This window comes from Schistocerca gregaria, chromosome 2, assembly GCF_023897955.1.
Source record: "Schistocerca gregaria isolate iqSchGreg1 chromosome 2, iqSchGreg1.2, whole genome shotgun sequence".
In the NCBI taxonomy this organism is placed as follows: Eukaryota; Metazoa; Arthropoda; class Insecta; order Orthoptera; family Acrididae; genus Schistocerca; species Schistocerca gregaria.
This window is the reverse complement of record NC_064921.1, coordinates 316756431-316770610: the sequence shown is the minus strand read 5'-3', so window position 1 is coordinate 316770610 and position 14180 is coordinate 316756431. Positions and strand designations below refer to the sequence as shown.

Below are 14180 nucleotides of genomic sequence, written 5' to 3'. Positions count from 1 at the left end.
GGGGATTTCTAAATATCCTTTATATTCTGGGGCTTTGGAAGCAGCAGGTAATATGCTGATTGGTCAGTAATCACAAGGTGATTGCAGGTTTTCGATCTTCGGAATATGTTGGACTTTGCTTATTTTCCATGAAGTGGAATATAATCCATTCACGACAGAAAAATTAAATATGTCTGCAAAGGCAGGTATTACGCTATCGGCTTGGTCCTTTAGCATGGCTATACTAATACCCTCATTGCCTGTCACTTGAGAAGAAAGTCTCATTATTGGTTTTCTTGTTGTATTTATTATTAGATGATGTAGGTGGAAATGTCATGGTTAGTTATGCAGTTAGGAGATTCTTGTGGGTGATGTTTCCTTGCCACATGGGGGTTGATTGGTGCAGAGAAAAATTCCTTCCGTTCGTTTGACACTACCCGCAGAATAGGTAGTGGAATGTCGTCATTGTCATCCTGCAGTCAGGCCCATGGGACTGTGCACTGCAACCAGGTTTCTTCTCTGCTAGCTCTTGTCAGCCTCTCTTTGTAACCAGTCAACTTCCATACGAATTTCTCTCAGATCTTTCATGATTCTGCCACTCCATCTTGGCCTTGGTTTGCCAATTGGTCTTTCTTCATGTGACTTGAAATCCACTAACTTGGAAGGCCATCATAAACCATTTATTTGGATGACTTTTTCCTTACCCGACCCAGTGCACTCGTGACATTTCCTCAGTTTTGTAATTATGCCAGATGTGCAGTTGTAACAGAAGTAGACCTACTGTTTCAAAGATTTTCCTTAAAATTTTTAATTTGAATATGTGTAGATAATTTTGTTTCTTCATTGGCTTAGATGAGGATCTTTTATTATGTAATTGGAGTTTTAATTTGTGTTGAAAGACTACCTGATTTCAGAAGTTAGTTAAGACAGTAGTAACTGCAGTTTCTGACTTTCACCTTTACCTTTACCTTGATCGTACATTGTGTAGGACTGATTTGGAGGTGGTGGTTCACAGTATACTTTCTTATTCTTATTACACATTGGCTTCTTTGATTATGTTGTGAATGAGTTTTCTCTTGGCTCTTCTGAAGATTGATTGAGTTGTTTAGTGTAACTCTTCAAGCTAGGCTTTGCCCTGAATGAAAACTTTTCTTAGCCACATCTCGTGTGCTTCTATCCTTCATACTAATGTATGCATACAGCCTCCAAAACCAGTCGTATTCTCAAACTCATTTCTGTGATCATCATTCCTTGAGTTTTAGCTGTGTTGTTGTTGTTATCATATGTATGGTGTACCATCCATTACTACTACCACCTTTGCATTGAACGCATATTCAATGTGTGGTGTGCTTGTTTCTGTTAGTATGTCCTTATTCAGAATAACAATTTACTTTATTTCTTATCTGCAATCAGTCATATTTTTGGGTTAACTGACAGAAACTTAGTAAATTTAGCCACCATATCTTTGCTCTTACAGAATCCTGCACCTTGATCATGTCCTTGGCCACATTTACCATAGAAAATAATTGCATTTTCAGTATGGATGGTGCCTAAGTCCTCTCATGCCACTTTGTGTAATGCATCCAGGTCCAGTTTGTACCTATTCTCTCTTTCACCAGGCCACCTTCAATCTCCTTCCTGTTCATTAACATGGTATTAATTTTGGTCCTTCCTGAGTGTTTTGTTTCAGCAGCCCAATGTGTTATTAACAAACTCCACACAGGGGGCCAGGGCAATATCCCAATTTGAATACGAAGCGAAGACACAAGAAACCCTTTTACTTTACAGTTGATAAAAGACTACAGTAACTGTACCTGTACTTCTGGGATTAAAAACGGTGCAAGACAGGGGTGTAATATTCCTCCCTACTGTAAGACAGGGATGTAATATTTCTCCCCACTGTTCAGTCTATACATCAGAGAACCAATGACGAAAATAAAAGAAAGGTTCAAGACTGGTTTTAAAATTCTGGATGAAAGGATATCAGTGCTAAGAATTCTTGATTACATTTTTATCGTCGGTGAAAGTGAAGAAGCACAAGATTGTGCAATAGAATGAACAGTCTAATCAACTCAGAATAGGTATGGAATTTAAACCAAAGAAAGTCCAAAGTAATGAGGAGTAGCAGAAATGAGAATAATGAGAAGCTTAATATCAGAGCTGGGGGGCCACAAAGTAGACAAAGTTAAAGAATTGTGCTACTTTTGAAACAAAGTAATGTGTGACAGACAAAGCAGGGAGGGCATAAAAAAGCAGATTATTGTAGGCAAAGAGGGCATTCCTGCTAGATACAAGTCTTGCCAGTATCAAAGAAAGACCTTCAATTTTAGGAAGAAATTTATGAGAATGTATTTGGGGCTGCAGCATTTCTTGGTGTGTGAATGTATTATGACTGGGGGAGGGGGAACTAGAAAAGAAGAGATTTGAAGTGTTTGGGGTGTGATGCTATAGAGGAATGTTGACAAGATAAGAAATGAAGAGGCTCACTGCTGATTCAGTGAAGAAAGAAACTTACGGAAAATGCTGTCAAGAAGAGAAGGGATATGATGATAGGGCAAGTGATAAGATATCAGGGAATATATTTCATGTTACTAGAGATTAAAAAGTGTATAGAAAGACAGAATTTGGAATACATCCCAATCCTATAGGAAGAGGTTAGCACAAGATAGGAATTCTTAGGGGACTGATAACTCCAAAAACGCCACGACGCTGTGGAGGAAGTGGAAGATTTGCATTTCTGGAAGGAGGGTTGGTTTCTATGTGGAGAGTTGTCCTTTGTTCGTAGTGAGACTGACTGCAACTAAATTGGGCGTCGAATTTTATACTGCAATACACCCGAAATATTTTCTTAAAGAAACACATGCCATTTCCTTTAAATGTGTTTAACACACATTTGGTCTTTTTTGGGAACTAAGTTCGTATTAAAGGAATTTTTTTTAAAGTATGAGGACCTCCTTATTTGCCAAAAATTACCAAAAAGTGTGTTTAACACAAATTTTAGGTTGTCGTCTTATGGAGTATTAAATTATTCTTGTTAAAAATCTAAACTTATCTCCTATATCTTTGAGAGATTAGTGGATGTAAATTTAATGCTAACCGTAACATGGTTTTACAGTTTTATGTATTGATGTAATGCAAGATGTTACCGAAGCATTTATAGAGTGAGATCCAGGCCATTATTTGATCTATAACTGATTATTATATTAGGTCACAAAACAGTAAATACCAGAAGTCTTTAGCATCATGAGACCCAAAGTGGAAATTTTATGTTTTACTTGAATTCTTCTTCCCATAGTAGAAAGGGGTGTTTCGGCATAATTTCGTATTCGGTATTCTGTGCAAAGTTTTCTACAAGAAACAGTTTTATCAATATGACATTGAAAGTAGTATATGAAGAGAAAACAGGGCCATTGGGTAACCTGTTGCTGCTTATAAACTCATTCATTTATAAGATACATGGTTGTTCCTTTGTCATTTAAATGATGAATGTTGTACTCATTCTTATATTTTGGCTTATTCATTTGATACTTTTTTTGTAGGTTGTTGCAAAGCTACAGAGATAAATTTAACCTTATATACAGTTACATCTTCCAATATTCTGTGTATTAGCCACTATTAACAACATGGTGTAAAGTTTGGAGGGGATTAAAAAGTTTTTATTTTCTTTACAGAATTACTGAACCATAGCTATAGATTACTTATGAAGTTTGTGACGTATTCCGAATAATATAAATGACAAAGAAAGTGCTGTATAAAAATTCCCTATTTGTTTTTTCCAAAATGATTTTGAGCAGTCAAAATTTTTAATCCACCATGGGAACAGTGTAACATGTAATATTAATATTATTATTATTATAGTTGATAGGTAACTTTGGGTAATACATTTTTCAATTCTGCACTTTTAATTTGCTAAAGGTCTAAAACAGTTTTGAAACCAATAATTCACACTGTTTTGCTTGGCCTGTGCCCACATGTAATGAAGTAAATTTTAGTGTCAAAAAGTAGAAATGAACTCAAGTTTTTGCAACCAGTTTCTTTACAGTAGTTCCCATTTTAAATTGCCACATTTCATGTAGTGAAATGGAGTAGTGAGCATATGCAAAGGTGGAATGGAAGAAATGCAATGACAAGAGGAAGTATGTGATTGGAAACATTACTAGCCAGAATCATTATTCTCTCTATTAAGCAAACTTAAGGAGGCATGTTAATTTTCATGTTAGCCTATATGTTACAACATACTTCTTTGCCATTGTAACATTCATTCTGAAAGAATGACTGAGGAAATACAATGAATATTACCTAAATAAGTGTGAGTGGTAATATTGGAGTGCACTTTTGTAAAGAGAAGGGAGAAGTGCATATAGTGGGGCATGTAGTAAATGGTAGGGAACATTGACATAAAGTAAACTGGCTTTGCTGCAAAGTATTTTGTCTCTGTGCAGAATCCCTGATGCATCAACTTTGTAGGTGCGTTCTATACTACTGAATGTCCAAAATATCTATTGTAGCCTAAAACTGTTTGTGGATCTTTTGGCTCAGTCAAAACATCTCAAGTATTCTAGATAGTCCTAGTCTATTTGACCTGTTTAGGCCCACACACAGGCAGGCCTACTTAAAACAATGTGTGAGACTGGTGCTCACAATTGAGTCCTTATACATTATGCAGCTGTAATTTGTTAAGTGTCTTTTTTTTTTTTTTACCTTCCATGTAGTAAAATGACATTCCGTAACACCAAATAATCATTGTTTAACTACTGCCAGATTTTACAGTTTTGTTCTGCTTGTATGAGATTGTATTTCATTTTCCATAGAGAAAATGTAGTATTAAAACAGATTCCAATCTCTCATTACTGTTTGTTGTTACTTAATGAAAAAAATAGTTGTTTCTTATTTTCCGTTTCTTGTAAGGGTTTCATTTGTTAATGGAAATTTGTAGCATATATTTACAATAAAACACATTATTTTTGGTGTTACAGGATAAATTAGCGCTTGCATTTCAGAATTTAAAAATACTTCCCAATGTCTCTTTTTAGGGAAGGGGTCCTGGACGGCCACGGAAGGATGTGAGTTCTGCGCGATCATCTTTGTCTTACCGTGGTGCTAGCTCAGGACGAGGATCAGGTCGTGGTCCAGTTACAGGGACAGACACGTCAAATAACTTGGTGATGGTACAGCAAATCAGACATATAACTGCACCACCACCAAATTCACCATCTGCCTCACTTGTTCCTCTCATCAAGCCTTTAATCCTTCCAAATGATAAGAATTCCTCTGTACACATTGGACAAGGGCTAACTTTTTCACACAAAAAGGTAAGCTACAACAAGTTTTAGATTATTCAATTTAGATTAGCCTCTGTGCATTGTTCCCTAATTCACAAACATATTAAGACTAGACTGGCTTGCAGAAAATCATGCGTGTTACGTATAGAGTATTTTAGTTATGGTCTTTTAATTTTACACCCCATGTTCAAAACCCAATTATTGTATTTTATTTTTATTGTTTTCCTTTATCTACCCATGTTCGTAGAATTTTACTATGTGAATGTTTCTTATCAAATTAGGGGATACAAGGGCATTATACTAATTGTAAAATTACAAGAAGTGTCACACATTTATTAAATACAGTAACAGGTATGTGTATGATATATTGAAGGATTACAAACTTTTTAAACTCTCATGTTCTGATATTTCATTCTCATATCAACTCTTATATTCTTATGTTTCATTGATATGTTTATTCTTTAGGAAGATTTGGTGCATTCCATTGGATGATACCAATCATAGAAACATTCGAAACACAGATATTTCAAACACCACGAGCATCACACGAAGGCAGGTTTGCCATAGTAACATTGCTTCATATGAATCACACTCACACAAAAAAAGAGTCCTAACATGGGTGAAGATTTCGCATGTTGGCAGTAGTCTTGCAGCAAAGTATGCATAATGAATCACTTTTCCAAAACCACTCGCCCACAATATTTCCTAATTTTCTCATTTATTTTTTTTTAATTCATTCATCTGAAATACTGTTATAGTCCAGTCCGCAAACAGTGGTGTTTCATGCATGTCAGTGCACTGACGGAGCTTGCATTGTTAACAGTTTCAAGCAACAGTTGTGTTACACTCATGCGCGTGTTTTCCACACGAAGAAAATGTGTATCTTGCAATTTGTTTATGTAGACTTCATCACTTACAATATCCATCAGCACTGACAATTCACAACAGATGGAATACAAATTCAGCAAACAACTCGCTACAGTCACGTTTAATGCCCGCATCAACTACAGCATTCACAACAGAGTGCTCAAAACACTACTGATCACTCATTGGGTATCAGATACATGTGATGTAGGAGCACAGAAAAAGCGTATATACAACCACCATCATTTGTGACTCCATTTATAGTTTACAAATAAGGACAATGTTATATCAATATACTGTGGAAAACATTCATCAGGCATAGGTATATAAATGAAAAACAATAGCATAAGTATTAATCAAGTTTCGAACAAGGGGCACAAAATTAGGAAGATCCAACACTAATCTCTGCACCATAATTTCGTCTGAAGATATTGCCCATTAAAAGGCACATGAAGTACCAGGAAAATACCTCTAAAGCTTTGACTGTCATTTATTAAGAAACGCTCAAGTATCTGTGAGTAAGCCAAGACATGTAGTATTCACTTACTTTGACCCTTCTTCCACTGAGTGAAGTTTCTGGGAACTTGGGTTATCCCAATTGCCATGTTCTTCTCTTGAGCTGTACAAAATGTGTACGTTTTGAGTACAAATAACTCGAAAGGTGACATATTTCAACTTCGAAGTAGTCATTGTCTTCATGCTCTACTGTCAGCCCGGAGAATGTGTGCTCTGATTTTCACTACAAAAAGATCTTAATTTTTGCACACAAGTAATGTAGCTGTGGTAAAGGAATGAGTGCTAAAACCAGAATATGAGAGAAAAAATCTTTAGACATTGACTCTCTGCATAGGGTAATCATTGTGTTTCTCTTCTTCGCTTTCAGGAAATTGCGGTTTGTGAACATGCACCCTCCCCCCCCACGTTAAGATTTATTTAGGCCCCACCATTCCTCCCATGTGGTACGCTGCCCCCCCCCCCCCCCACACACACACAAACACAGCCACACTGCTCCCCCCCCCCCACACACAGCCAGACAGCTCCCCCCCAACAGCCAGACTGCTCCCCCCCAACAGCCAGACTGCTCCCCCCCCCAACAGCCAGACTGCTCCCCCCCCCAACAGCCAGACTGCTCCCCCCCCAACAGCCAGACTGCTCCCCCCCCCAACAGCCAGACTGCTCCCCCCCCCCAACAGCCAGACTGCTCCCCCCCCCAACAGCCAGACTGCTCCCCCCCCCAACAGCCAGACTGCTCCCCCCCCCAACAGCCAGACTGCTCCCCCCCCCAACAGCCAGACTGCTCCTCCCCCCAACAGCCAGACTGCTCCTCCCCAACAGCCAGACTGCTCCTCCCCAACAGCCAGACAGCTCCTCCCCAACAGCCAGACTGCTCCTCCCCCCCCCAACAGCCAGACTGCTCCCCCCCCCAACAGCCAGACTGCACCCCCCCCCCCAACAGCCAGACTGCTCCCCCCCCCAACAGCCAGACTGCTCCCCCCCCCAACAGCCAGACTGCTCCCCCCCCAACAGCCAGACTGCTCCTCCCCAACAGCCAGACTGCTCCCCCCCAACAGCCAGACTGCTCCCCCCCCAACAGCCAGACAGCTCCCCCCCATCAACCACACTGCACCCCCCACACAGCCACACTGCACCCCCCCCCCCACACACACAGCCACACTGCACCCCCCCACACAGCCACACTGCACCCCCCCACACAGCCACACTGCACCCCCCCCCACACAGCCACACTGCTCCCCCCTCTACACAGCCACACTGCTCCCTCCCTCCACACAGCCACACTGCTCCCCCCTCCACACAGCCACACTGCTCCCCCTCCTCCACACAGCCACTCTGCCCCCCTCCTCCACACAGCCACACTGCTCCCCCCCTCCACACAGCCACACTGCTCCCCCCCAGCCGCCGTGCTCGTGCCCCCCCACCCAGCCGCCGTGCTCATGCCCCCCCCCACCCAGCCGCCGTGCTCGTGCCCCCCCCCCACCCAGCCGCCATGCTCGTGCCCCCCCCCACCCAGCCGCCGTGTACGTGCCCCCCCCACCCAGCCGCCGTGCTCGTGCCCCCCACACCCACCCGCCGTGCTCGTGCCCCCCCCCCACCCAGCCGCCGTTCTCGTGCCCCCCCCACCCAGCCGCCGTTCTCGTGCCCCCCCCCCCATCCAGCCGCCGTGCTCGTGCCCCCCCCCCCATCCAGCCGCCGTGCTCGTGCCCCCCCCCACCCAGCCGCCGTGCACGTGCCCACCCCACCCAGCCGCCGTGCTCGTGTCCACCCCACCCAGCCGCCGTGCTCGTGTCCACCCCACCCAGCCGCCGTGCTCGTGCCCACCCCACCCAGCCGCCGTGCTCGTGCCCACCCCACCCAGCCGCCGTGCTCGTGCCCACCCCACCCAGCCGCCGTGCTCGTGCCCACCCCACCCAGCCGCCGTGCTCGTGCCCACCCCACCCAGCCGCCGTGCTCGTGCCCACCCCACCCAGCCGCCGTGCTCGTGCCCCCCCCCCCACCCAGCCGCCGTGCTCGTGCCCCCCCACCCAGCCGCCATGCTCGTGCACCCCCCCCCCACACAGCCGCCGTGCTCGTGCACCCCACCCCCCACACAGCCGCCGTGCTCGTGCACCCCACCCCCCCACCCAGCCGCCGTGCTCGTGCACCCCACCCCCCCACCCAGCCGCCGTGCTCGTGCACCCCACCCCCCCACCCAGCCGCCGTGCTCGTGCACCCCACCCCCCCACCCAGCCGCCGTGCTCGTGCCCCCCCCCCACCCAGCCGCCGTGCTCGAGCCCCCCCCACCCATCCGCCGTGCTCGTGCCCCCCCCCCACCCAGCCGCCGTGCTCGTGCCCCCCCCCCCCCGCCCAGCCGCCGTGCTCGTGCCCCCCCCCCACCCAGCCGCCATGCTCGTGCACCCCCCGTGCTCGTGCACCCCCCCCCCCACCCAGCCGCCGTGCTCTTGCACCCCCCCCCACCCAGCCGCCGTGCTCTTGCACCCCCCCCCCACCCAGCCGCCGTGCTCGTGCCCCCCCACAGCCGCCGTGCTCGTGCCCCCCCCACAGCCGCCGTGCTCGTGCCCCCCCACAGCCGCCGTGCTCGTGCACCCCCCCCACCCAGCCGCCGTGCTCGTGCACCCCCCCACCCAGCCGCCGTGCTCGTGCACCCCCCCACCCAGCCGCCGTGCTCGTGCCCACCCCACCCAGCCGCCGTGCTCGTGCCCACCCCACCCAGCCGCCGGCTCGCGCCCGCCCCCCCCCCCAGCCGCAGTGCTTGGCCCTCCCCCCCCATCCGCCGAGCTCGCGCCCACCCCTTCTAGCCGCCGTGCTCGCGCCCACCCCCCAGCTGCCGAGCCTCGCGCTCCCCCCCCCCCCCCCCACCCAGCCGACGAGGTTCGCGCTCCGACCCCCCCCCCCCCACCCAGCGGCCATGTACTCGCGCCCTTCCAGCCACAAACGCGCACCCCCCCAGCCAGCCGCTGTGTTCGCGCACCCACCAGCCGCTGCTATCGCGGCCCCCACCCCCGCCATCCGCCAAAACCATGCGCCCTCCCACACCCCACTCCGGCCTCGCGTGCGCCCCCCCACACCCCACCCCGGCTTCGCGCGCGCCCCCCCACACCCCACCCCGGCTTCGCGCGCCCCACCCCCCTCCGTGCTCCCCCCCTCAGCCGCCGAGCTCGAGCCCTCGACCCCGGCCGCCGTGCTCGCCCCCGGCCGCCGTGCTCGCCCCCGGCCGCCGTGCTCGCCCCCGGCCGCCGTGTACGCGCGCCCCCCCCCCCCCCCGCCGCCCACGTGATCGGCCGCTGGGCTCGCACCCCTCCCCAGCCGCCGGTCTCGCACCCCTCCCCAGCCGCCGGCTCGCACGCCCCCCCCCCAAACCGCTGTGCTCTGCTCACCCCCTCAGCCACACTACTCCCCCGCAGCCACATTACTTCCCCCCAGCCACACTACTCCGCCCCCCCCAGCCATCCAGTGCCCCACCAGTTACACTGCTCCCCCCACCTACACTGCCCCCCACCTACACTGCCCCCCACCTACACTGCCCCCCCGCACCTACACTGCCACCCCATCTACACTGCTCCCCCCAGCTACACTGCTCCCCCCAGCTACACAGCCTGCCCTTCCCCTCAGTCACACTGAATCCACCCATCGACTGCCGCCCTCCCCTCCCCCCCTCTCCACGCCCCACAGTTCACCCTGCCACTCTCCCCTCCCCACAGTTCACACTGCCCCCCTCCCCTCTCCCCTCCCCTCCCCTCTCCCACCCCACAGTTCACACTGCCGCCCTTCCCTCTCCCCGCCACACAGTTCACACTGTGGATCTCCCCTGCCCCCGCCCCACTGTTCACACTGCCAACATTCACTCCCCCCCCACAGTACCCAACCCTCCTCACCTCCCCCCGCCCCACAGTTCACAGTGTCGACCTCCCCTCCCCTGCCCCCAACCCCCACTTGGGTTTTCCTCGTTCCCAGGGTTTTCCTCGTTCCCAGGGTTTTCCTCCTTCCCAGGGTTTTCCTCCTTCCCAGGGTTTTCCTCCTTCCCAGGGTTTTCCTCCTTCCCAGGGTTTTCCTCCTTCCCAGGGTTTCCCACTTCCTGGCTTCCCCCCTGCCAACCCAGCTGACTCCCACCCACCCTGCTTTTCCCCCTGGCCTAGCTCAGCTCCCCCTGGCCCGGCTCAGCTCCCCCCTTCTCTACACAGCCCCCCCCCCCCCCCCCACGACGACCAAGCCCATGCCTCATCCCGGATCGCTTCTTGGCCCTGCTACTACCCTGCCCCAATGTTCCCACTCTCCTGACCTAACTCACCAACGCAACCCCGCCCTCACTCACCCACGCAACCCCGCCCTCACGCAACCCCGCCCTCACTCACCCACGCAATCCCCCCCTCACCCACGCAACCCCGCCCTCACTCACCCACGCAACCCCGCCCTGACTCACCCACGCAACCCTATCCTGACTCACCCTTTCTTCTGCCCTGCTCTCTCCTCCTTTCTTCTGCCCTGCTCTCTCCTCCTTTCTTCTGCCCTGCTCTCTCCTCCTTTCTTCTGCCCTGCTCTCTCCTCCTTTCTTCTGCCCTGCTCTCTCCTCCTTTCTTCTGCCCTGCTCTCTCCTCCTTTCTTCTGCCCTGCTCTCTCCTCCTTTCTTCTGCCCTGCTCTCTCCTCCTTTCTTCTGCCCTGCTCTCTCCTCCTTTCTTCTGCCCTGCTCTCTCCTCCTTTCTTCTGCCCTGCTCTCTCCTCCTTTCTTCTGCCCTGCTCCCAAACCCCCTTCCCACTGCCATGCTCCCACCCCCTGTCCTCCTTTTGCCCCCACCACTCCCAGTCTTCATTTTCCTTCCTCATCCTTATTTTCTTCTGTCCCCTTAGCTCAATTTTTCTTCTCTTTCTTTCTGTTGTGCTCCCTCTGTCTTCACTTCTCTTCTTCTCTCTTTCTCTTCTTCTCTTCTCCTCTCTTTCTGTGCTTCTCCTCTCCTTCTGTGCTGCTCCTCTCCTTCTGTGCTGCTCCTCTCCTTCTGTGCTGCTCCTCTCCTTCTGTGCTGCTCCTCTCCTTCTGTGCTTCTCCTCTCCTTCTGTGCTTCTCCTCTCTTTCTGTGCTTCTCCTCTCTTTCTGTGCTTCTCCTCTCTTTCTGTGCTTCTCCTCTCCCTCTGTGCTTCTCCTCTCCCTCTGTGCTTCTCCTCTCTTTCTGTGCTTCTCCTCTCTTTCTGTGCTTCTCCTCTCTTTCTGTGCTTCTCCTCTCTTTCTGTGCTTCTCCTCTCCTTCTGTGCTTCTCCTCTCCTTCTGTGCTTCTCCTCTCCTTCTGTGCTTCTCCTCTCCTTCTGTGCTTCTCCTCTCCTTCTGTGCTTCTCCTCTCCTTCTGTGCTTCTCCTCTCCTTCTGTGCTTCTCCTCTCCTTCTGTGCTTCTCCTCTCTTTCTGTGCTTCTCCTCTCTTTTCTGCACTCCTCCACTCCACCCCCACCCCCACTCCCTGCCTCTCTCTGTCCTCTTCCTCCTCCTTTTTCCCCCTCCTCCTCTTATTTCTTTACCCTCTTTTCTCTTCATTCTTTCTCCGCCCTACTCTTCGCTCTTGGCCCTCCTTCCTCTTCGCTCTTGGCCCTCCTTCCTCTTCGCTCTTGGCCCTCCTTCCTCTTCGCTCTTGGCCCTCCTTCCTCTTCGCTCTTGGCCCTCCTTCCTCTTCGCTCTTGGCCCTCCTTCCTCTTCGCTCTTGGCCCTCCTTCCTCTTCGCTCTTGGCCCTCCTTCCTCTTCGCTCTTGGCCCTCCTTCCTCTTCGCTCTTGGCCCTCCTTCCTCTTCGCTCTTGGCCCTCCTTCCTCTTCGCTCTTGGCCCTCCTTCCTCTTCGCTCTTGGCCCTCCTTCCTCTTCGCTCTTGGCCCTCCTTCCTCTTCGCTCTTGGCCCTCCTTGCTCTGCCTTCCTTTCCCTCCTTTCTCTTCCTTCCTTTCCCTCCTTTCTCTTCCTTCCTTTCCCTCCTTTCTCTTCCTTCCTTTCCCTCCTTTCTCTTCCTTCCTTTCCCTCCTTTCTCTTCCTTCCTTTCCCTCCTTTCTCTTCCTTCCTTTCCCCCCTTTCTCTTCCTTCCTTTCCCTCCTTTCTCTTCCTTCCTTTCCCTCCTTTCTCTTCCTTCCTTTCCCTCCTTTCTCTTCCTTCCTTTCCCTCCTTTCTCTTCCTTCCTTTCCCTCCTTGCTCTTCCTTGCTCTTCCCTCCTTCCCTGTCGTCCCTTTCCCTCCTTCCCCGTCGTGCCTTTCCCTCTTTCACACTTGTTATTACTCAAATATTAATTTATTTCTTAATTCTTGAATTATGTGTGTTTTCATGTAAGGAACAATCCTGTCTTCTGTGCAGCACATTATCATGAAAATCGTAAGTACAATTGAGTAGCAAACTTGTGGTATATTCGCCTTTCTATTATATAAGGTCTTATGAGGAAAATCTAGAAAATGTTGTGTGGTCTGTGTGATATGTTCACTCATGAGGAAAGAATTTATTATTGTGAACAAATGGTTTAATTTGCAGGCAACAGCTCAACCATCTGGAGGTTCCCAGCTTGTTTCTCTTGCTTCCAAAGCTGGAGGACATTTAACAAGTGGAGGCCAGCAGAGAGTTATAGTTACGAACAACACAGCTGTACCTCTGCATGAGCTAAGTTTACCTACGGTTGTGCACACATCTGATAGAACCATAGTGCAAAATTCTGATGTTAGTGATTCAGTTGTTACAAGCAACAATATGGTTGTTGTCAACAGGAGTCCACCTACAGAAGGTAAAGTTTTACAAAACATCGATGTAGAAATAATACTGTAAAGTGTAAAGTAAAATTTCTTTCCAGTTGTCCGTGAAATTCATGGCTGGTAGCAACAGTAGTTTACTGTGATTCATATTGTGCATGGCAGTGACTACTTGTAATTTCAGTTGTTATTAACATCCCTTGTAATATGTAAATTATGTTTGGACATATTGTATTGGAATTATGCCATAGAATATTTGCACACTTCATATCCTGAGTTGACTCTGATTTCTACCAAGTCATCATAAAACTGCTGTTGCACAGCAGATCCATTTTCCGGGTGTACATATAAATTTTTAAGACTTCTGTTGGGGTTTATCATTAAAATATTGTTGCAGAGCAGATCCAGTTCCCAGGTCTGCATATAATTTTTTAAAATTATTGCTTGGTGCAGTCAGCAGAGAACCACGTCCAGGTCATACATATTCTTACTGGGAACACAAGGGAAACACACAGTCCTAAATAACCAAGTTTTATTATATAGAACAAGAATATTAGTAAACAGGGAGTAACCACCCAACTGGAATAAATTTGACAACTGACTGCTTAGAGGCCTGAGTATGCACATACAAAGATACTTTCCTGGCAGATGCGAGTGGTATTAAGCTGCATGCACATGTTGTGCCAGGCAACAGCAGGCCTGGTGTCCGCCCCATTGTGCGGCACATCATTCGAATGCAGCACACACTATGCTTGCCTTAGTGGCCCAACTTTATGATCACGGTGGGTGTGGTAACTAGTAATGCTGCAACAGCCAACATATATGGGGTGTTGATAAGGGCA

At 49.1% G+C, this 14180-nt stretch overlaps 1 protein-coding gene across 1 annotated transcript in view; it reads left to right on the top strand.

Annotated features, from left to right (window-relative positions):
• The window catches only part of LOC126336940 (PHD finger protein 3), a 240225-nt gene that overhangs the window by 138724 nt on the left and 87321 nt on the right, over positions 1–14180 (top strand). Inside the window, 2 exon segments of the mRNA XM_050001117.1 lie at positions 5013–5291; positions 13127–13373. Of these exon segments, the coding sequence (XP_049857074.1) occupies positions 5013–5291; positions 13127–13373 (526 nt within the window).